Source organism: Carex rostrata, chromosome 4, assembly GCF_964058835.1.
Source record: "Carex rostrata chromosome 4, lpCarRost1.2, whole genome shotgun sequence".
Lineage (NCBI taxonomy): Eukaryota > Viridiplantae > Streptophyta > Magnoliopsida > Poales > Cyperaceae > Carex > Carex rostrata.
Genome location: NC_135921.1, coordinates 6,342,200 through 6,366,272, shown reverse-complemented (window position 1 = coordinate 6,366,272; position 24,073 = coordinate 6,342,200). Strand labels below are relative to the sequence as shown.

General features: G+C 32.4%; 4 protein-coding genes across 6 annotated transcripts in view; all 4 read left to right on the top strand.

Moving 5' to 3' along the window:
* LOC144552881 (G-type lectin S-receptor-like serine/threonine-protein kinase B120) overlaps positions 1 to 3,043 on the top strand; it is a 39,320-nt gene extending 36,277 nt beyond the window's left edge. For all 3 annotated transcript variants that reach the window (XM_078300906.1, XM_078300905.1, XM_078300907.1), the window contains exons 7-11: positions 256 to 466; positions 764 to 1,001; positions 1,635 to 1,785; positions 2,448 to 2,752; positions 2,886 to 3,043. In XM_078300906.1, the coding sequence (XP_078157032.1) occupies positions 256 to 466; positions 764 to 1,001; positions 1,635 to 1,785; positions 2,448 to 2,752; positions 2,886 to 2,922 (942 nt within the window). In that variant the 3' untranslated portion in view covers positions 2,923 to 3,043. The remainder of the gene's footprint in view (positions 1 to 255; positions 467 to 763; positions 1,002 to 1,634; positions 1,786 to 2,447; positions 2,753 to 2,885) is intronic.
* A 3,823-nt stretch (positions 3,044 to 6,866) lies between these two features.
* LOC144552885 (agamous-like MADS-box protein AGL29) lies at positions 6,867 to 8,493 on the top strand. Its single transcript, XM_078300912.1, has 2 exons — positions 6,867 to 7,020; positions 7,570 to 8,493. Exons 1-2 carry the CDS (start codon positions 6,901 to 6,903, stop codon positions 8,380 to 8,382), a joined length of 933 nt encoding a protein of 310 aa, XP_078157038.1. The 5' UTR covers positions 6,867 to 6,900; the 3' UTR covers positions 8,383 to 8,493.
* A 5,269-nt stretch (positions 8,494 to 13,762) lies between these two features.
* LOC144553201 (G-type lectin S-receptor-like serine/threonine-protein kinase SD1-29) lies at positions 13,763 to 16,324 on the top strand. Its single transcript, XM_078301301.1, has 2 exons — positions 13,763 to 13,799; positions 15,090 to 16,324. The coding sequence occupies exons 1-2, from the start codon at positions 13,763 to 13,765 to the stop codon at positions 16,322 to 16,324; spliced, it is 1,272 nt and encodes a 423-aa protein (XP_078157427.1).
* Positions 16,325 to 16,664: 340 nt separating this feature from the next.
* LOC144552883 (cysteine-rich receptor-like protein kinase 10) lies at positions 16,665 to 19,585 on the top strand. The gene is made up of 6 exons (XM_078300910.1): positions 16,665 to 16,804; positions 16,914 to 17,032; positions 17,281 to 17,491; positions 18,147 to 18,387; positions 18,506 to 18,638; positions 19,123 to 19,585. The coding sequence occupies exons 1-6, from the start codon at positions 16,702 to 16,704 to the stop codon at positions 19,390 to 19,392; spliced, it is 1,077 nt and encodes a 358-aa protein (XP_078157036.1). The 5' UTR covers positions 16,665 to 16,701; the 3' UTR covers positions 19,393 to 19,585.
* Positions 19,586 to 24,073: the final 4,488 nt, after the last annotated feature.

Sequence of the window (24,073 nt, the reverse complement as noted above, 5' to 3'; positions counted from 1 at the left end):
TTGAACTTGTCTCTCTGTAGAGAGACGGGGGCTCGTGCCACTGCACTAAGCCCATGGTTCTCAGTTTCTCATTTATTTATTTCTTATGTTCTGTGAATTCACTCACATACACTCACATTCATTCACATTGAAATTGCATCTCTTTGAGGTGTTATCCATAGAAGTCTGATCAACCTATCTTAGTACTTCTTAAATTCAATCTTGCTTGAGATATTTAGATTGGTTTTTTATTTGATTATATTTTACGGAATACAGGGGAATTTGCCAGGTGGAGAAGAAATAGCAGTTAAAAGGCTATCGGCGACATCGGGACAAGGAATAGAAGAGTTCAAAAATGAAGTCATACTTATCGCAAAACTACAGCACCGAAACCTCGTCAGGTTATTAGGTTGTTGCATACAAGGCGAGGAGAGACTACTGGTCTATGAATACTTACCTAACAAGAGCTTGGATGCATTTCTCTTTGGTAAGCTATCTCTTGCATTTCTTTTTTACTATTTAGGAAAATCACAATCAATTATTGTTGCTATTAACTCCATAATATGTAATACCAAAAAAAAAAAAGTTACTTAAAAGAAATATTAACTGTGTGTTGTGTTACAATAGAAATGTACTCTACCAGCTGAGTACTCACAGAATGGATGGTGTTTTTTTTTTATTTTTTTGGTGATACCAAGCTGGTAACAATCAAAATCAAGGGGTTCTTCATTAATAAAGTAAAAAAATATTACTTCAAATGAGTAATTTGTTCTAATTCTTGTAGATCCTTTGAAGAGGGGATTATTAGATTGGAAAACAAGATTCAACATAATAGAAGGAATTGCTAGAGGGCTCCTATATCTCCACCGTGATTCAAGGTTACGTGTAGTACACCGTGATTTGAAAGTCAGCAATATTTTGTTAGATAAGGATATGGAACCGAAGATATCGGACTTTGGCATGGCACGCATTTTTGGTGGAGATCAAAATCAAGAGAACACTAATCGTGTTGTTGGCACATTGTAAGTGAAATGTTCTACATCAAAATTTGAATGGGTTCAGAATTTACAATTTAAGATTTCAGTACCAAATGCAGTCAACTCCAGTACTGGTATGTACAGAACTAAGGGTGTTTAAACAGTCGGTTCTGTTATAATCGGAATAGTCAAACCAAAATTGTATTCGGTTTAAAAAAATCTAACCGAACCAACTGAATTAAGCTTTTCAACCGAACCAAAAAAATCAAAGCAAATTTCGGTTTGTTTGGTTGAACCAAAATAAGATATCAAATTTCAAAAGGTCAAAACTCATTGCATGCACATACATTTAATAATCATAGAAATAAATATCAAGATATATATCAGTGGAACCGGAATAAGAGATTAAACCGAACCAAATATAAAATACTGAAGTAATTCAAGTAAATATCAACTATCAAGTAAATTTTGGTTTGTTTGGTTGAACCGAAATAATAGAGATTAAATCGAACCAAATATAAAAAACCGAAGTAATTCAAAAATTCAACCGAACCGATCCATCTAATCTGAAATACCAAACCATTTAATCCAAACTTTTCGGTTCAGTTGAAAACCATTAAACCGGACCCAATGAACACCCCTATTCATATCTAACAAGAGTTTCTTATGGATTGATAGGGGTTACATGTCACCTGAATATGCAATGGAAGGCATCTTTTCGGTGAAATCAGATATCTATAGCTTTGGAATTCTACTTCTGGAGATAATTTCTGGGGAGAGGAATAGCAGTTTCCATAATAAAGATGACTCTCTTAATATTGTTGGATATGTAAGCTGCTTCTCAGTTAATTTTTACCTTCAATTTTTGCAAAGAAAAATATTTGAAACAAATGAGAAGTATGACATCACTTTATTTAGAAGGATAGTGTTAGGGTTCACAAGATAACAGATAATATATGAAGAGTGAGGCTAGGGTACTTTGCAAAGCGCGGAGCGGTTTGTGTTATGGATAAATATTTTAGTTTACAAAGTTCAAACAATCGATCCGAACCATTCAACATGATCTCCGTATAAATATGTACTTGGAGACCAAATTTTACATTTTTTAGAATTTTTTTACTATTTTTTTAGATAGGTAGAAAATATCTAAAGATTCTAGACCATTCAAAAGTAGTGGTTTTCTACCAATCTAAAAAAATAGTAAAAGTATAATAAAAATGTAAAATTTAGTCTGCCAGTACATTTTCATAAAGAGGTCATGTTAAACTGTTCAGATTGACCGTTAAACTTTGAAAACGAAGATAATGATCCAAAGTACGGACCAATGTGTGCTATGCATAGTACCATAGCCTCACTCATGTTAGGGTTAACAAGATAACAGATAATATATGAAGCAATGTAATTACCAGATCACCATTTCTGAGTTTTTATTTAATTTGCATGTCAAATAGAATTTCAACTATATTTCTAAATCAATTTTGTTGAACTCAGGCATATAAATTATGGTATGAAGAAAGAGTTTCTGACCTAATCGACCCAACAATAAAAGAAACATGTCCTATTCCCGAAGTACTCCGATGCATCCATGTGGCGCTGTTATGTGTACAGGATCTTGCATACGATCGCCCCGAGATCCATTTGGTTATAAAACTGATAACAAGTGATAACCCTAGTTTGCCGGCACCAAGACGGCCCACGTTCACGCTCCAAGGTTATTCTTCTGAGACCAGTGCCTTGAAAAGCAGTGATGAGTTAATGTCAGCATGTGAGATCACTATAACAAGACTTCAAGGAAGGTAACCCAGGGGCATAATGGTAAAATTGGGGATAAATTTTTTTGTCTAACAGCAGCAGCTTCTGAATATGTAATATCAAGAAAATGCAATTTGCATGTATACAAACTTACAAAGGAAAATCCACATTATGCAGTTCTGATGAAGATAATTGTACAGAGAAGGATGTGTAATTCAATTGGTGGGGCCATTAAGAAATTTTGGAACATACCTTGGCCTTTATGATATACTTGTATATGAAGGCTAATGATTTGAGTTTTTTATCCATACTGTTTGTCATTATTTTGATATATAGGATACTTGTTCTTCTTCTTTGTTCTATATTCAATGTAGGGGTGTTCGTTGGATCCAGTTTATTTAGTTTTGAACTGAACTGACAAAGTTTGGATTAAATGGTTTGGTTTTTTTTGGTTTAAATGGTTCGATTTTTGAATTACTTCGGTTTTTTATATTTGATTCGGTTTAATCTCTCTTATTTTGGTTTGACTAATATATCTCTTGGTATTTATCTCTATGATTATTAAATGTAATTGTGTATGTATTAAGAAATTTTAAAATCTCTATTATTTCGGTTCAACCAACAAACCGAAATTTACTTCTATTTTTTTGGTTCAGCTGTTATTTGGTTGACAAGTGGTTCAGCTGTTATTTGGTTGACAAGTTTAATTCGGTTAGATTTTTGAAAATTGAATAAAATTTTGTTTGATTATTTTAATTCGGTTTTAGCTGAACTGACTGTTTGAACACATCTACTTGTACGTAGTTCAGTTTTCAACTTGTTCGAGCACTGATCTTAAAAAAATAGCTCATTTGGCTCCCCTCTGCCAGAATTTAAAGCGAGAAAAAAAAAATAGACGATTGCATCTTGTATATAGTTAATTGTAAAGCATCTTTCATTGTAAGGTGTCTGCTTATCTAAGTTTGCAATGCCTGTACCTATTTCCTCTTTGTTTCAGATTACCTCAGAATATTGTTTGAGTGATTTAGAAGGGAGTGGGGGTCTGATCTGCATCAAGATTTGTGCTCACTTGATTTGCAAAAATCTTAAAATTGTTCATGTGAATTTTGGTACGGATTCGGATGGCTCTGATTGAACATCGGACTGAATTTGATCTGATGTCCATCAAACAGTCTCTGATTCCACCTAGAAGAGGATGTATATCTGGCAAATCTAATATCTACTTGTTTTATTTTATGGTCATATCTTCTCCACCAGCTTTTTTCCCCTCAAAATTATCGCCTTTTTAATTTTGTCCTTTTGAGAAAATAATTGCTATCAATCTGTTTCAATGGATACCGAAATTTTTATTAATAGGAAAAATAATAATTAAATATCGAGATTGAACAAAGCTTTTGAATTTTTTTCAGAAATAGGGAAAACGGTATGGGGCATCACGGGCAATGGCTGTTCTGGGGCATCACGGGCATAGTTAGTGCCTAATTAACCTCCCCTAAACTCAATAATTGATATAACTGATGAACCGGGAAAAAAAACCAAAAAAAAAACCAGTCCGTTATGGCTTAAACCGGACATTTTCCGTGATGGGGCAATACGGCCATGGGTTAAACCATGCCATGCCTCAAAAGTGTCATTTTTGCCCTCTGCTGATAAAACAGTGATTCTGGACTGATACAGGGGTCAAGTAATAAAAATAATTACACCATCATGTGGAGAATAAAAAAATATGCGAAATGGACTCAAATTTCATATTATTTGGATTTTTATTCAATTTATTATGAATTTTCGAAGTTCAGCCTTTTGAAATACCGAAAACCAGCAAATACCAGAACCAGTTCTGAATCTGCCCCTATGTTCAACTCCCTGTTTGATACACCTAGGTAGCTCCAAAGTTCATGAAATTTTACCAGAATATAGAAGATTCTGTCCTGAGAATTTTCATATAAAAAACATAAAATTTGGACCAGCAGAACTCTTGGAATTAAACTCTGAAGTTAGCTACCAGCATGGTAACAACAGCTATTTACCAGCAGAATTCCCTGTACAAAAATGCCTGTTTCATATAGTTCTGAATTGAGTTTCACAAAACTGTTTCACATGCATATAAACCATGACTTGAGGAGAATTTTCATATGAAGAACACAAAATTTAGTGTAGCCAATTAGCGGGAATTAATCTCCAAAGATCAGCTGTCAGAAAAATACCATGCTGGTAGCTAACTTCAGAGTTTAATTCCAAGAGTTCTGCTGATCCAAATTTTATGTTTTTTATATGAAAATTCTCAGGACAGAATCTTCTATATTCTGGTAAAATTTCATGAACTTTGGAGCTACCTAGGTGTATCAAACAGGGAGTTGAACATAGGGGCAGATTCAGAACTGGTTCTGGTATTTGCCGGTTTTCGGTATTTCAAAAGGCTGAACTTCGAAAATTCATAATAAATTGAATAAAAATCCAAATAATATGAAATTTGAGTCCATTTCGCATATTTTTTTATTCTCCACATGATGGTGTAATTATTTTTATTACTTGACCCCTGTATCAGTCCAGAATTACTGTTTTACCAGCAGAGGGCAAAAATGACACTTTTGAGGCATGGCATGGTTTAACCCATGGCCGTATTGCCCCATCACGGACAATGTCCGGTTTAAGCCATAACGGACTGGTTTTTTTTTTTTGTTTTTTTCCGGTTCATCAGTTATATCAGTTATTGAGTTTAGGGGAGGTTAATTAGGCACTAACTATGCCCGTGATGCCCCAGAACGGCCATTGCCCGTGATGCCCCATACCGTTTTCCCTATTTCTGAAAAAAATTCAAAAGCTTTGTTCAATCTCGATATTTAATTATTATTTTTCTTATTAATAAAAATTTCGGTGGATATTTAGGTGCCTTTGGCAAGTGCATCACTTTGGACTAAATCATATTTTGGGCCTCACTAATTTTTTTTCATTTTCTAGGGTCTAAGAATTAGAAAAGAACTTGCGCAGAAGCGAAGAAATAAATTTAATACTGGACTTGTTTTACTCGTCATATTTTCTTATATGAACATTTTAAATAAAAAAAAAAATCATTCGAATACGGTATTCTTAAGAGAAGATATGTACATTTAGAAATTACAATCTTATTTTACATAAATTACAGTCATCATGCACAATCCATCTTCTCTAGTTTTGAACCGCTACAGATGGACTTCAGAGAGAAAAAAGGAGAAAAATTGTAGAGATTTTGATGATCCAAATATATATAATTACATGTTTACAGCAAATTTTGAAAACTTTATATCATTTCTTGGCTCATTAAGGGCATGTTCGGTCTCCAATTAGGAATGAGCATAGGCACATGAATTGAACTGAAAAGTATTGTTTCCGTGGAAAAAAAAAATTCAGTTGACAGTAACGCGGCCAAACAGAGCCTAATGTTGAACTGTGGTGTAATCCTTGACGAACAACTGTGCAATTATATAATTATATAAATTGTGAAAAGTAAAAATAAATAAAAATAAAATAAAATTGAAACAATTTATACTTCATTTTGTTTGTACTTTAGTCCCTCCCCATCCCATCCAAGGAATAAATTATTCTATTAATAAGTTGTAATGGTTGAAGATATATATTTTTTTAAAGTTGAAAATACAATTAATTCCACCCTTTCATTAATTTTTATTTACCGAAGAAGATCAGTTATAAATTTATATAGAATTCACATGCACATTCTAATTAATATCATTTGCATATAAAATAACATATTTGATTCAATTTCTTGTTTACCAATTAAACCACCAGTCTTCTTGCCTTATAACTGTAGTCATAAGTGGTAAAATTACTGACAGAGGTAGTTTAGTTTCATGCAGCGCACAACCAATCAACAAAACAAAGAAGTATATAACTGATGTGCTGCATGAAGCCAACCAGCTCCGTCAATATTTTACCCAGTCATTAGAGAACAGTCGGTCCAAAGTATAACCACATTAAAGGAAACTTCCACTGTGATATCTTTTAATTTGATTCACCTTCAATTAATCTCGTTCAAATTATCAAATAGATTCTCTCCAAGATTTATTACAACCTCCTTCCTTAATTTCTTTCCCAGCATCCCTTTCACATTAAGTAACCATCGTTAATTTCATAGTATTCTCTCTCTCTCTCTCCCAATTTCATTACAATTCTTACCATCAGAGAACAAGCGACAGAGATGAAAGAAGCGATGCTTAGAGATGATGCTTCGGATGCCATTAATGGCAAGAAAAGGAAGCGAAGTATGGGTCGTCAGAAAATCGAAATAAAACCAATTGAGCGGGAGACAGCACGCCAGGTTAAATTCTCTAATTCTTTGAGAACAATGCAATAACAGATGTACTGGTAGAGAAATGGTTTCACAATTAGATATCCGCTCTGTTTTTGAGCACGCATATATGGCTATCTGCTAATTATCAGTTTTTTTTTTTCTCATTTTTCTTCTTCTCTTTTTCAAATTTGTGTTAAATAATGATTAGTTTAAGTGCTATTTGTACGAAATCATAACAAATGATTAATTAAAGTGAGATTATGAAAAGTAACTAGACAATTTAATTTTTTTATCAATGCCAAATTAACAAAAAAAATGACTTTCTGAATTCAGTGTTTTATTTGCTTAAGTATTTTTCAATTTTTTTTAACCAATGTTTAATGAAAGTTAGATTTGTAAGTAATTCTACCAAATGGCTCTCTCTGAATCTGTGTTTTATTTGCTCTTTGTTTATTCTTTGATCACCAAGCTACATTAGGAAAAGTAACTACACAATTTAATTATTCTTTTTGTCAATACCAAATTGGTTTGTACTAACATTACTAAAATATGTTACATTATGTGCACTATTCTCAGGTTTCTTTCTCGAAACGTAGATCCGGGCTGTTCAAGAAGGCATGCGAGCTCTCGATCCTCTGTGGCGCTCACGTGGCGGTTATTGTCTTCTCCCCTGCCAAAAAGCCCTTCTCCTTTATCCACCCTTTGGTCCCGTCTGTTCTCGACCGCTACCTCTCCTCTCAATCTTTTGATCAGCCGCATTACTACTCTCAAAACCAAAACCAACTCCTCGATCTCGCATCTACTTCTGATGCCTCTGTGTCTAATTTAAGTGCACAACTGGCCGAACTTATGTCTTTGCTCGAAGCAACAAAGAGCAGGAAAGAGGCACTTAAAGAGAGGGTACACGCATTGGAGGGAAATGTATGGATGGATGGTGACGTGTCACGTCTCGGCTGTACTGAGTTGAACAACCTAAAGCTGGCACTAGAGAAAGTTAAGGAGGATATCTTGGCTCGGGCTGGTGAATTGCAAATCATGGATGCGGGTCGATATATGGATGCAACTGGTATCCAAAGCAATGGTCGATATATGGATGCAACCGGTGTCCAGAGCAATGGTCCTTATATGGATGCAACCGGTATCCAGAGCAATGATCGATATATGGATGCAACCGGTTTCCAGAGCCATGGTCGATATATGGATGCAACTGGTGTCCTGAGCAATGATCAATATATGGATGCAACCGGTATCCAGAGCAATGGTCAATATATGGATGCAACCGGTATCCAGAGCAATGGTCGATATATCGATGTAACCGGTATGTATCCAGAGCAATGTTATCCATGGATACCGGTTTGCACCGATGCTTCATCCTTCTACTGTCTCTGACTATGTGGCCCCACCTGTACGAGCCTATCATCTGCTGATTTTTTTAACTTGTATGGAAGCATAGTTTTATCTACCTAATATATTAATGTGTTATTTATTTTAAGTTGACATTGCTTTTGTTTGCTTGTGTAGCCACTTTTTATCTCTCTTGTTATTTTGATTTGGAGACGAGTTCTGGACTTGAATAGATTTTGATTTTATTTGAATTAATTTTGATTTTGAATAGTTGCATATGAGATCCACATCTACTGTTTTCTCATAGCAGATTGTTACTTTTTTTTTTGTCATTCCAATCTAAAACATGTGAACTATCCATATAGCCCCATTTCAAGAATCATGCACTTCTAATTTTTTTTTTTTTTAAATATTTATATCAAGAATCATTTGCCTTGTACAAAATGCCAATATTTATATCACATTGCATATCTTGGTTGCAGCAATGTTGTAGCTTGATTTGAGGAAAAGAAAAACGTGGAAATTTTATCTAATTAAATGGGTAAAATAATCTGTAAATTTCATTTCTGGTTAAATTCCAAGATAGGATGTGCAAGACTACTAAAACCAAAATCCCATATTGCAATTTCTGTATTTTGCGTCTGATATTTCCATTTTTGTAGATAATTTCAGGGAAACATAAAATCCCCAGAAAATCTCACTTCCCAATAGTATTGGATTATTTTATAATATATAAGTTAATTTCCTATTTTTAAAATACAGCAACATTCATTGCCCCTCTGCAATATATTAACTGTGAAGGGATCCATATTTACAATATTTGTAAGTTACAACATCTTATAACAATTTAATTTTGTGATTTTACAAGTTCAAACAGTCGATTCAAACCGTTCAATATGGTAACTGTATTAAAATGTACTTGGAGATCAAATTTTACATTATTTTCAATTTTTTACTATTTATTAAGTATTTTACAAAACTGCTAATTTTCAATGGTCCAGATTTGTCTAAAAACAACAATTTTGTAAAATACTTAATAAATAGTAAAAAATTCAAAAAAAAAAATGTAAGAACAAGCACATTTTAATATAGAGATCATGCTGAACGATTTGAATTGACTGTTTGAAAATTGAAAATCACAAAACCGAATTATTGTAAGATGTTTTAACTTATAAATGTTACAAGTGGATTCCTCATATTAACTAGCGACCGGTTGAAATCTCGAGCAAAACATTCTTTTTTTCACTTTTTTTTTTTTAACGAAAAAGCAGTAAAAATACAGATCGCACTATCATTCATAATATAATCATAATTAATGTTTTAGAGGAATGATTTTATCCTCCACCCTTTTAATTATAAGCAGCAATTTTTCACTTTATATGAAGAATATATCATAATGTTCTCAATATGGTATTGATCTCTCATCTATGCTACATTGCTCTAAAAATGTAGCTGAGGGTAAAATGGTCCAAAATTAACAACCTCTTCGATCTGCTAATAACAAAACACTATTTAAATATCAGCCAATGGAACTCTGCAAAAGTCTTGCAATACTTGAGAAAAATGAATTAAAAAAATCTTCACAAAACTTGGTCTTGTCTTCTTCATACATTAGATTTCTTACCATGCCACAGCCTCACTGATGCCTGCTATGCATATTAAATACGGGTAAGATTTTAACAGAGCAATTTTTTCTTCATGCAGCATACGAATCATATGCAGCGCTGTTTTGATTCTATTGTCCGTGCGTTGCATGAAGTCAAGCCTGCTCTGTTAAAATATTACCCATGAAATATGCCATGGGTTGTAGTGATATGGCAATTTTCCCATGAAATTGGGTTCTGGTACATAGTGGTAAGAGGCGGGTACAGTTGCAACGGGGGTTGGAATTTGGAAAGGTGAGATTACTAGGTCCGATACCAATAAGGCAATAAATACCATTATACTATAGAGATAATTGATTGAGAAAATGATTATCTGAACAAAGCACCTCGAAACATGGTGTTTTCCATGAAGATATTTACTTGGGAATTTAGTCGAACAGCTTGTAGGCAATTTGCAAACAGCGAGAAGGGATGAAGTGGAGGGGGTCAAAGGAGGATCTGAGTGTTTGAACAGAGAGCAGCAGCTCCATTTAGGGGGTTCAGAGCAGGAGATTAGACGATTTCAATTTTTTATTTTGTTTATTTATTATTAATTTTTTGGAGTGGGAGATCTTAAAGAAACTGAATTTTTTTTTTTTCAATTTATTAGAGATATGGATTCCATGTGGCATGGTAGCGTGTTATCTATAGATCCTTGAAGAAACCAAAGCCGTTTTTCTTTTCTTTACATATTCCTAATTCCTAACAGGACCATAATTTTTTTTAGTTCCTTCTGTGAGATAAAAAATCGATAAAATCTATCTAATAGTGTATATTATTTAAAGGAAAAATTGTTAAAATACCACTTCAAAATTAGAAATCTTCAAATTGCCACTCTAAACTTACTAAATTGTAATTTTGTCATTTATACTGTATTCTTATATTATTTTTATTAAAAATTAAATGAAAAATTATGTTTTGGTATTCGTATTTTTGTATTTCCAATTATATCCTTGATACAACTGTTTTGATTCTATAATGCTCTGTCGCCTCCTCCAAATGCAATCGCCTCCTTCTCTAGTTGTAACCGGCTCCTCCATGGCTCAATCGTCTCCTCCACCTCCTTATAATTCCCTCCTCCTCTCATCACCTCCTAGGTGATTACAAGGAGGAGGAAATTATGAGGAGACGATTACAAGGAGGAGGCGATTGAGTGATGGAGGAGGAGCTGGTTACAACTGGAGAAGGAGGCGATTGCATTTGGAGGAGGCGACAGAGCAGTATAGAATCAAAACAGTTGTATCAAGGGTATAATTGGAAATACAGAAATATGTATACCAAAACAGAATTTTTCATTTAATTTTTAATAAAAATAGTATAAAAATACAGTATAAATGGCAAAATTACAATTTAGTAAGTTTAGAGTGGCAATTTGAAGATTTCTAATTTTAGAGTGATATTTTCACAATTTGAAAGTTTTGGAGTGACATTTTCACAATTTTTCTTTGCTAGGAATTTGTGTGAGAATGAAATGAATCTTGGACTATTTTCTTGAAAGGATGGAAGTAACAGAAATAGAAAATAATAATAATTATGAGTGCATTACACCTTTGAAAGATGGACCCAGAAAAATAAAATATTGTAACTGTGGATTACGGAAAAAAAAAACATTTGTAGAATAGGTATGTAACACATTCAAAACCGAAACTAATAAACAACTATATATAACAAAAAAATTTAAAATTTTATAAAATAAATTGAGTACATATGCATGTATTAGCTCTAAATTAGCCACGTATTAAATTTGATGCGAACTATAAAATTATGGAGGCTGATAATTAACCCCGCACCTCCCACCCCGCAATTAACCCCGCACAAAATGCCAAAACACTCCAGCTGTCATTTTTTTTTTCATAAGGTATTAATACTTACGTACAGAAGTATTTATCTCTAAGAACGAAAGTATTTATCTCTAAGTACGAAAGTATTTAAGGGACCATGCACATTTTTTTCATGGAGGGTGGGGGGACTCTCAAATCACATGGGGGACCATGCATGTTTTTAGAGGTGGGTTTTTTTATCTCATTTCAATCTCGTCCACATTTCTCACAATCTATGAAAATTTTTGCAAATCTAAAACCACGAACGTTTTCTACGTAATTTTCTCTTTCAAATGAGATCCATGATGACATACTTTCGAGCAAGTCGTTACAGAAGTATTTATTCCTCATCGTGTAAGTATTTATATCTATACTTGAAAGTATTTTTTTGCATATAATACTTATAATACATGATATTAATACTTTCATATATCAGTATAAAAACTTATAATACATAATATTAATACTTTCATATGTCAGTATAAATACTTATAATAATTGATAGTAATACTTTCATATGTCAGTATAAATACTTATAATAATTATTAGTAATACTTTCATATGTCAGTATAAATACTTATAATACATGATATTAATACTTTCATATGTCAGTATAAATACTTATAATACATGATATTAATACTTTCATATGTCAGTATAAATACTTATAATAATTAATAGTAATATTTTCATATGTCTGTATAGATATAAATACTTGCATGATGAGAGATAAATACTTCTGTAACGAGTTGTCCGAAAGTATGTCATCATGGATCTCATTTGAAAGAGAAAATTACGTAGAAAACGTTCGTGGTTTTAGATTCGCAAAATTTTTCATAAATCGTGAGAAATACGAACGAGATCGAAATGAGATCAAACTAATTTGGAGAGAGATAGAGTGGGGGGATGGTGGGGGGATGGAATGGGGGGGAGTAATATAATTGTTCTAAAATTATTGTGCCATTGATCAATTGTGGATATATGCTGAAAATCTTAATAGGCAACCAAACATTTTCCAAAAAGGTCAATTAATAATTATTGGAGAAAATTTTGCCCCGGCTCATCCAATAATGTACCATAACAAAATTAAGTGTGAATCATGTACATATTATTTTGGTAAGTATAAACTCTATACAAATTTAAGTTTGTACATTATTTACACGTTTTGGCTTATTTGTTTACAAAAATGGTGTGTTCCTATTGGCTGGTGGGTCAAGGCGAAATTTTCTCAACGACCAAACCATTTTCTTACTTTTATTTTAAATTACATCAAATTTGATATTTAAATCATAAAAAAAAATTTGTAACATTTTTATTTTAACGTATGCTTGGTCCGTTATTATGATTGTCAAATGATTAAATTTATTATAAATATAATATACCAATGCAAAAAATTTATAAAAATCGGTCAAACGTAACTAAACCCAACACTGAAATAATAACTTTAACAAACTTGGCTGTTGAACACATGGCCTAAACTAGAAATTTGAAATTGAGGATGCTGGATAAGTTAATGTATAATGCAATTTTATTTAATAAAAGAGACTCGAATGCGTAAATATTTATAAAAAATAAAAAAATATAATGAATAAAACAGGAAGGCTTAGTCACTCTGAATGACGTACCAAAAATGATCGTACATTGAAAACATTTATTAAAATTTATAATTCTTATATCAGAATAATGGATATATTAGCAATAGGAAGGTCAAAAGAATCCAGTCAAATATTTTATAAATTGTATTTGTCAAGCACAGCTAACATCCAAAGATAGATGGTAGAAACTTTCCAATGTTTCTATTTGTCAAATTAATTTCTAGGTTCTTTTTAGGCATACAGCTTCTTTAATTCATTCTTTATTTAATTGTCTTCTCTAATTTCTTTCAGAGATTTTTTCTTTTCGATTTTAATTTAGCCCTGTACGTGTTGAATTGGTCCTTATTAACATATATGGGATGAGATCATGAGAAAGCTGTCTACAAGTGAAGATTTCTTCAAAGGTCTTTTATTCACATAAACCCCAAATAAATCAATATTGATCTCTTAGCCAAGACACATATATGTAGCCCTGTTATTATTCTTAGAACAGTTACCACTTGAACCCAATAAAAATATTGTGTAAATTAAATGTAGAAATATATACCTATGATAATTATATAAAACAGTGTCATCTTTAATATTTTATAGTTAGTCATATCAAACTGCAAAATATGCTATATCAATTCAACTTTTAAAAAAAAAATTATGTACAAAAGTACCTCATAATTTTAACTTTTCCAACAAACTTTAATAAAATAATAAGTTTTTGAAAAAAATGTGTAAAATTGAAAGAATATCATATAATTTTGCTAAAATGCTTAACAGCTCAAATGTAATGTTGTAAAATGAATTACAGTAGAGATCAAACCCATGGGCAGCAACTATAAATTGGGTACTCTTCATAGCCTCAATTATTTCATATAGATAATTAAGGAGTTATAATTATTGATCATTCTAGGGTTTGTTTGTGTAATACTTTACCACAAGCACTTCTCTGACCAATATAACCTACTAACTCAAAGATATATATTACATACTTAACCACAAACACTTCCTTCTCTAAGGGAATAATGGCAATGCTTCCTTTTTTATATTGGATGGTGCTTTCTTCTTGTATCCTACTTGCCCATTGCCAATCAAGTAAGCTTTATTTCTTTCTCTTACATTTACCCTTGTTTAGATACACTATTTTAATTTTTGTTTGTGGGTCTTTTCAAGCATAATTTCATCCTATTGTCATAGCTTTTGTACTTGGATCTTCTCCATTACAGAGAGTGATTCATCTTTATACTTTGCACAATGGGTCTATGCATGAATAGCAGCATGGTGCTTTCATAACTTTTTTGCAAAAACATTTTTGTTCTTTTCCATTGCTGGTTTATTAATTGTTCTAGAAGTGTCTGATGCTTCTGAAGCCATTAAAAAATTCCGAGTGGTGACCAACAGAGTTCGATTATAAACGAAATAATGCTAAGTTGAAAATGTATGTATAAGAGCAAGATAATTTGAAACTTAGTTTCCAAATTCCAATTTTATTCAGTCTCTCAAATACTTCTTTTTACCCCCAGTACAAAATTGAAAATAAGCTTCAAGTAGGCAATACAAATTTGGAATTTCTAAGTCAAAATATTATTGACCACTTCCCATAATCCCATAATCCCATTGATTAAGTCAATAGCTACAGTTTTTTAATTTTATTCTTGTTTAATTGTTCCTCTATCTATATTGATTAATTTAAATCTGAACCGCAGATGACACATTATCGGCAAACGAAGTCTTGACTGAAAACCAAACTCTAGCATCTCCCAGTAAACAATTTGAACTAGGCTTCTTCAACCCTTCAAATTCCACAAATCAATACTTGGGGATTTGGTACAAGTCTCCAAGTAAAACCATTGTTTGGGTCGCCAATGGTGATACTCCAATCAGTGGAGGCAATGGCAGTCTACACCTTACCCAAGGTGGGGTCCTTGTACTTCAAGATGGCAATGGAACCGATATTTGGTCGAGGGGCAAACAATCTACCAACGCGTCCCAGGTAGCAATCCTGCTCAATTTGGGTACACTTATTATAAATGATACCTCAACCGGAGTTACTTCATGGCAAAGTAACTATGACTTATCTAACACCTTGTTGCCTCAAGTATATCTCGGGTATATTATGCTCGCAAATATTGTCAATATAAAAATGCAACTCACTTCATGGAAGAGTGAAACCGATCCTTCCCCAGGGGGCTATGTGTACAAGTTAGATCCTGCTAGATTGTACGAACTTGTTATAGTAAATGGAGAAGTTGTAACTTTCCGCTCGGGACCTTGGAACGGTTCTCACTGGAACGGCATGCCAGAATTAGGTGACAACAGTTTAGTAGAATTCAAACTGCAGCAAGGTGACGGTAGTGCCTATTTTTCTTATTATCCGCTCAATCCTGCTTATATATTCCGATTGGTTATGAACCCAGCTGGGAACTTAAGTTTTTTACGCAGTAATGGAACTAGCAATTGGGAAGAATTTCAACGCATTCCACCGGCAAACAGCGGTCCATACGCATTATGTGGGCCCTATGGGACATCCAATGGCACTACTTGTACATGTCCTGATGTATTTATTCCCAAATCTCCAAATGATTGGAACAACATGAATTTTTCTCATGGCTGTGTGAGAGCTAAACCTTTCAACTGCACAACCGCTACCGGATTTGTGAATATATCAAATGTCAAGTTGCCAGATACCATAAATGCAAAAGGAAACAGTAGTATACTCAATTTGGAGAATTGCAAAATGTGGTGCCTGGTGAATTGCTCCTGCACGGCGTTTGCCTTTTTGGGTTCGCAGGGTTGTGTGGGTTGGTTTGGTGACCTAATAGATACAGTGAAGCTTCTAAGTGATAAAGGCGAGAGTTTATACATACGTGTTGTTGCTCTGTCACCTCCGCCACCGCCTTCACCAGCAGCCCCTGCTTCAGGTATCACTGCCACTGATTAATCATTTCATGCAAGCATATATGAATTGATGAACATTTATTATAATTATTTAATAGTTTTATTATCATTAACCGCTTTTTTCTTTTCTTGAAGCAAAGAGACTCCAAATAATTGCCTGGTTTAGCACCTTTGTTCGAAATTTACATATCCATAGATTGATTCAACAAAACCTCCTGTATGGATGTAATACAGAGTACCTATCCAAACCTTTTGTACCAGTACAGAAACAAAGCAATAGGACCCAACTTTGTTTTTGAGAATCATTGATTTTATTAATTTTGTTTAAACCAACTACACGATTGCATTTATCTGACTAGTAACTCTATTTTCTTGTTGTCAGCGGAGAACAACGTCAAAAAGATAATTCAATATACGGCAATGCCGGCAGCCTTAGTCGCACTTATACTATTGGCATTAATTTGCTTTCAGTGCAATAGATGGAGAAGTAAGAGGAAAGTCAGAATCCCACCACCAAATACCAGTAAGTTCTGCGTATTGCACCAAATAATTCTATAAAGGCTCTCTTTCGAGCAAATTTGTGATGACATAACCATTGCTTGAATTATTTATTTACATTGATAACTTTGCAGAAATGAATATTGGGCAAGACGAACTGATGATATTTGACTTGAATGCTTTAATATCTGCCACTAATAACTTCAGTGAGAGAAACAAGCTTGGAGGAGGTCAATTTGGATGGGTTTACAAGGTATGATAAGAATAATTTGAGGACTTTTTCTCTCTTTTGTCAAATTTTATATTTTATCATTACGGGTTTATATCTGTCTTTGATGTATATAATTCACTTATTACATCATAGTACATAAATGTGTGAATAAAATTGTCAAATTCAAACAACGGTCATACAAGGTGATCCTTTAGTAATTGAACGCATGATGTTGTCTTACAAATTTTATTTTAATCCAAAGCAAAACATGTTTGGTTTAACATCTTCAGGGAATATTAAGTAATGGAGAAGAGATTGCGGTAAAGCGGCTTGCAAGAAACTCAATGGAAGGAATTGAAAATCCGAAGAAAGAGGCGACCTTGCTTGCAAAGCTAAGACATCCAAATCTTGTAAAGTTGCTTGGTTTTTGTCTTGAAGAAGAAGAAATGCTACTCTGTTATGAATATATGCCTAATCGAAGCCTTGATCAACTACTTTTCGGTACCACAATTTCCTCCATTTATCTACTTACTGTAAGGAACTCGGGTGGGATTATAGGGTTACAATTCAATTCAGTTACTATCCGAATCAAGAATCATGTCTAAAAATTAAATTCAACATAGAACTTACCATGAGCAACGCAGCAAAAGTTCTTCGCAACTCTAATCGTAATCTTGCTTCTCTTCATTGACGTGTCAGATGTACGTAATAATAGCAGTTGTGCAGTTATCAGTATCTATACAAACAAGTTGACAAAAAACCGTCAGTCAGTGTGCTAGCACCAAACATACAACCCCTTTCTCACTTTCTATCTATTTAGGTTTTAGTGACCCAATGAATCTATTAAATCCAAACTACTACTGCATATATATAACCAGGCGCCAAAGCAGATCCACCTATTCAGAGAGAGTACAAAAATTCTTGCCTATAATCTATACAACTCAATATGGTTTTATCCATATTTAATTTCAGAAATTAAACTGTTAATTTTTTAATTAAAAAAATAAACTATTAATTTTAGCCCAAAATAACTTGATCCGCAAAACATTTCTAACACTTATAGTCGTCTTCCTAATATCTTTTGTTGACATAAAAATTACATTATATATAGCCAAGTACATTTATACATCTTTCATCCCAAATCATTTTCTTCTAGGAAATCTTGAAGACCTATATACACCGCTAGATTGGGTATTGAGGCAGAGGATCATAGAAGGGATTAGCGCAGGGTTAGTGTATCTACATGAGGATAGTGGACATGCGATTATTCATTGTGAAATAAAACCGAGTAATATACTGCTTGACCAAAATATGGTACCCAAAATCTCTGATTTTGGTCTCTCACAGCTCTTTGATGAAGAAGGTTTTTTTGTGAAGCTTTGCATGGTAACTAGCTGGTGAGTTCAAATTAACTCCATGTATTCATGTTTGACCTTTTTTTTTTTTTTTTCAAATATTACTTGACATGTTCCATTTTGTTTCTCTTATTTGTTATTTTAATTTTTGCTTCTGCAGTGGGCACAACGCACCAGAACTTAAAGAGAGGATCCTCTCAACTAATGCAGATGTATACAGTTTTGGGGTTCTAATTTTGGAGTTGGTTACCGGCCGAAGGAATAGCTCTTTTCCATCTGGTCTCATTGCTGGTGTAAGTATTCTTATGACCTATGTAAAATGAGGAGCATTCAATTGTGTCCTTTTTTGTGTCTTAGTTATCCTTTCATTTTTAGAACTACAATAACTTAAAATTTGAAATTTGAAGATAAAAATAAAATGATGTGATCTATATAATTTTCTCTATGCACATCTAAAAAGAACATGACATTCAATTTTAATTTGATTAGTATCAAGAGCTTGAAAAAATATACCCGTGTAGATAAATTATAGATGTTGATTTTTTTAACTTATTGATTCATATAAGATAAAAATTGTAAAGTGATAATTTTTTATGTGCATGTAGAGAAAATAATATTAATCACATGTAATGGTTTTATTTTGACATATAAATTTTATAATTTTTGTTATTAGAAAATTAAAAGTGGAGGCATGGCATTTGAACACTTTTCATGTAAAATATTCTAAAACCATTGCCAAAACATGTTCATAAATTTGTGGTTAATAATTTATCTCAGGTCTTACAATACTGGAATGAAGGGAATGTAGAAAAACTAATAGACCCAAAGTTGAAGAAACCTTACCCAGTTAATGAAATAGAAAGGTGCATCCACATAGCACTCCTGTGCATGCTAGAGCAATCCCAAATGCGCCCCACAATGCGTCGTATAAACCAAATGCTGACAAACAAGCAAACCGCACTTCCAAATCTCCCGCGTAATTGTTCTTATTGGGGATTAATGCTCGTTGATTCCTCGACAACCTTCGAAGATATCAGTCTCTTATAAGCTCTGTTCATACATTTTTGAATTACTTTCTTTTCTCAAAAGGCTTTGAACTTCTAAATTATGAGGTTTGTTATTCTTTTGTACATTGACAATGCATGTAATTTGTTTTCTGACAGGAAGGTGGTTTTTTTTTTTCTTAGACAATATCTGTATAGTAAGTTAAAGAAAATGTAAATAATGTCAAGGTCTTATTTGTTTCCCATTTTACCCACGTGTTATATTGGACCTTGTTTCTTTCTCCTTTTTCTTTTGGTCTCATGATTAACAGACTACAAAATTTCTATATTTTATGCCTATAATAATCCTTTTTTCTTATGTCGTCCATTGAAGGCTTTCAAGTTCACCATGCCACTTTGTTAGAATTCATACAGGCTATCTAATATATAGGGGGAATTTCATATATATCCCTCAAAAGTTTCAATATTACGTATTTATCCCTCTAAAATCAATAATTACATATTTATCCTTGAAAATTGTACAAACTCACATATTTGCCCAATCTAACTATATAAAATATAAAATATCTCCAAAAATAATTAATTAATATTTTTTAAACTTTAAAATTTATTTTTCAATATTAATTAATAATATGTTGACTATTATGCCCTCCGGTCTTTTTAGTCCGCCTGAGTTCTCTTCTTTGTAAGATGCCAAACCTCCCCTGTCTCTCTCTCTTCGAATGTGCCGAATCACATATTTCTCCCTGCCTTCCCTAGTCACCTCTCCTCTCACAAATTTATGCCGCCCCTCACTGCTTTAATTTTCCATTTTCGTTTGGAGAAAGCGTTGGGAGGTATGGCACCTTAGAGAGAAGAGAACTTAGACGGACTAAATGGATAAAAACGAAGAGCATAATAATCAACATATTATTAATTAATACTGCAAAATAATTTTTTTAAGTTTAAAAAAATATTATTTAACTTTTTTGGAGATATTTGATATGTTATAGAGTTAAATTGGACAAATATGTGAGTTTGTATGATTTTCAAGGATAAATATGTAATTATTAATTTTGGAGGGATAAATATGTATTTTTTTTAAACCCTGATAGTGGCTATCAGGTGGGGGATAAATATGTAATATTAAAACTTTTGAGGGATATACATGAAATTGCCCCTAATATATAAGATACAAAAGTCTTTTAAGTAAAACCAGGAGTTATATGTGCATATATTTTTTTTTTTCATCTGGAAAACGCTGATCTGGTATTGGTATGAATTGGTATATTAGTTTTATCCGTTTGGTAAATAGGAGAACCCACAAAATTTGTCTCGCAAGGATACTGGTCTTTGGTCTAGTGGTAAGAGTAATGCTCTATGTGAGAAAGATAGCAGGTTCGAAACTCGGATTGAAAATTATCATGTGGATATTAAAAATTAGGTCCTTAAAAAAAAATTGTCTCACAAGAATTGGCAACCCAGACTCGTGGTAGGTAGCTAGAGAATTAAGCAATTCCTCACAATTAAATCAATTATGGTCAATTCAAAGATAATTTCAAATAAGATCAAGGGCGGAGCCAAATTATCAAACTATGAGGGTCAAATACAAATTGGAGGTCAATTATATAATTTTTTCATGCAAAATATGAGAGTTAATTTGACGATATTCATAATATTTCACTCTAAACTATATAAAAATAATAATATATAAATATGTGAATTTTAAAAAATAAATAGAATCAATTCACTCCATTCATTCCATGTAAATCGACTCCTGGAAAAAAAGAAGTAATTTTCTATGACAGGTGGTTTTAAAATTTGTGAAACAGTTTTGGACCAATTTGATAATTCGGTATAGAAAAGAAAATCTCTTCAGATCGGAATGATTGTCGATTTTTATGATTTTTGTTAAAATCAAAATAATCAAGTTGATTTAGTCATTTTTTTAAATTTATTTATGGTTTCTAAAAAAAATCCACTAAAAGGGGGGAAAAGACATGTACCACAAATTACACCTAATGAGGATCAAGGACTTCAGCACGACTGCACGAGTTTGATTCACCCCTTCCTCTTCTATTCTCCAAAATCCTTCCACCTTTATCCCAATCCAAAATCAGAAATGAAGTAATTAATTGCTCAACAAATCTGAAGAAGGGGTGCGATGCGATGCCTAAACAACCTCTTTGAATCAAACTCGTGCTGAAGTCCTTGATCCTCATTTCTGATTTTGGAGATCGAAATATGGCCCATATTTTAGAGGGATCTAAATGTTCTAGCTATAATGGATCAAACCTAAATATGTTTTGGGGGAATCAATTTTTGATGAGATTTGCAGGATAATGGGACAATGATCTGACCCATAGCTGCCTAGATCAATAGGAGAACTGGCAGGGTATAACTGCTCTCACTGGACACTGGTAAAAAATCTATGAAGTAGTGCAATAATGTCTTCCATTATTCCAAGTGTATTTCCTTGTGGTCAATTTATGCTCTACTAAGTGGTGTCGATTAACTAGATTATTTTGGAGAACAGTCTGAAAATTGACGAGGAGAAAGGTACTTATTCTTTTAGCAAAGCAAAATGGGGGAAAAAAAAAATCCAAATAGCTGATGTACAATTATGACATTTATTGTAAAAATCAGATGTTGTTTAGGAAAAAAAAGTTACTTTTTTGAAAGAAAAATATCTCAATTTTTGAACGTACAACAACCTAAATTCTGCGCATTGGACATGTTGTATGCTAATTTAAAGTAAAACTCAGAAGAACTATTATATAACCAGTTCTATCAATTAATTAAATTTTGGTAGAACCTAGATAGAAGAAGTATTATATAAGAAATTTGAAGCAGAATGTCATGACACTACACGTTCTATTGTTTATTTTATTTATGTTCTGTGAGTTTCTGTTGCAAATACCTTTAAAAAAAAAAAGACGAGATCAAGCCCTTAAATTTCATTGATTTGAGAAATTACAAGGGAATCAGTTGATTGTTTATGATTGGAAACAAAATGAATTGAATTTTATTCCACATCTTTTAATAAATTAAGAGAGCCGGCAAACTGTGAACCTATCTATTTTTTTTTTTTATATAACATTTTTTTGTAAAATGATAATGCAGTAAGCCAAGAGAATGTTAATTTTGAATATATTAATTGGACCTTTTCATCATAAAATTGGAATTTGACATTTTGCATTTTGATTCTCAGTCTCATTCTTTCTCTTAGCATATATTATTTCTTGTACCCCTCATTTCTCAATTGAAATTTTACAAATAAGAAGAAACTAGCAGGGTTCAAATATCACGTCTTTCATGTCTCAATCGTGCCTCACATCTTTATCTCAGTTTTCAAAATTCAAATAGTCAAACCAAATTTTTGAACATGATCTCCATATTAAAATGTGTTTAGAAACCAAATTTCATATTTTTTTTGGAGGAACTTTTGTACTATTTTTTTAAATAGATACAAAATCAATATTTTTTGGATAGTCCATAATTTTTTTAAAAACAAAAATTTGTACATATTTAAAAAACAGTAAAAAAAGTTTAAAAAAATATACTAACATATTCGGTAAGAAAAACTAGTTAATTATCATAAATTATACTAACATATTCGTTTATAACATATCTAAGAAACAACTCAACTTTTTAACAGTTAATTATCTGAACTTGTAAACTTTAAACATTGTATATTAACAAATATATTCGCTTCTTCAAATTAGTTATTCGTTATTAACATTCAACTAGATGTATTAACATTTAGCTTGATACAATGCAAAATTGGAAACGTTAAGAGATAAATAGCCGAATTTTTTATTAATATCCAAATTTTATATTAAATTTTAAAAAATATCCGAATCGGTTGGTTTTTTCGAAATATAGTAAACAACTAGCAAATAATGTTCATATGTAATGGCCCTTTCACGATTAAATGTTTTGAAGATCTATACATGGTACAACTACTTCTATATTCTCTATTAGAGTGACTATAATCATTAATTTAATATATAACGGCTCTACCTCAATAATAGAGCCATAGGAACAAAGCATCTCTGTCTATTATCCATTGACTAATTCCTTGATAATAAAACTAATACCTTACCTCATATCTAGTCTACGCACCTTATCCCAATATTATATTTAAATAAGAAGCGCTCAATTCGTTGACCAATGACGAGAATAAATCTGCTGCGATCTGAAATAGATAAACAGTACCTAAAATTCCTGCTTTTTTTAAATCTAACAGTCAATTTGTTTTAAGATGCGTGCACATATAAACTAGCTATTTTGAGATGCGTGCACAAAAAAAATTGAACGGTTAAATTTGAAAAAGCAAAGATTTCAGGATACTGTTCATCTAATTTGAATCGCAGCAGATTTATTCCCGACCAATGATGCCCCCCACTTATTATTTGATTAAACCATGAAAGTCCTACAGAGTTGGGAAAAATATATATATATATATATATCAGAATAGAAAAATGTTAAAACCAGGTGTATTGGAGCAATATTCTTTTTAATTTACATTTTTTGTTTCAGTGAGGTTATTGTTAATGTTTAAACTATATGTCAACTTCTAAATCCATGATTGTTCAAGGATGACAGGTCATTTGCAAATAAGATATAAGAGGGGACATTTAATGTGTACTCCTCAAAAACCACAGAATTACATATTTCTTCCTCTAATTCATAATGTGATATTTACCCTTCTAAGTTTAAAATACTTTCAAGTTTACCCAATT

What these genes read in the sequence shown, in the direction of transcription:
- LOC144553201 (XM_078301301.1), top strand. Translation starts at nt 13,763, where the DNA reads ATGAGAAAGCTGTCTACAAGTGAAGATTTCTTCAAAG. An exon ending in AAGTGAAGATTTCTTCAAAG is followed by an intron (nt 13,800 to 15,089) that starts GTCTTTTATTCA and finishes TCTGAACCGCAG; the next exon opens with ATGACACATTATCGGCAAAC.
- LOC144552883 (XM_078300910.1), top strand. Translation starts at nt 16,702, where the DNA reads ATGCCGGCAGCCTTAGTCGCACTTATACTATTGGCATTAATTTGCTTT. An exon ending in CCTTGATCAACTACTTTTCG is followed by an intron (nt 17,492 to 18,146) that starts GTACCACAATTT and finishes ATTTTCTTCTAG; the next exon opens with GAAATCTTGAAGACCTATAT. An exon ending in CTTTGCATGGTAACTAGCTG is followed by an intron (nt 18,388 to 18,505) that starts GTGAGTTCAAAT and finishes TTGCTTCTGCAG; the next exon opens with TGGGCACAACGCACCAGAAC.
- LOC144552885 (XM_078300912.1), top strand. Translation starts at nt 6,901, where the DNA reads ATGAAAGAAGCGATGCTTAGAGATGATGCTTCGGATGCCATTAATGGC. An exon ending in AGCGGGAGACAGCACGCCAG is followed by an intron (nt 7,021 to 7,569) that starts GTTAAATTCTCT and finishes CACTATTCTCAG; the next exon opens with GTTTCTTTCTCGAAACGTAG.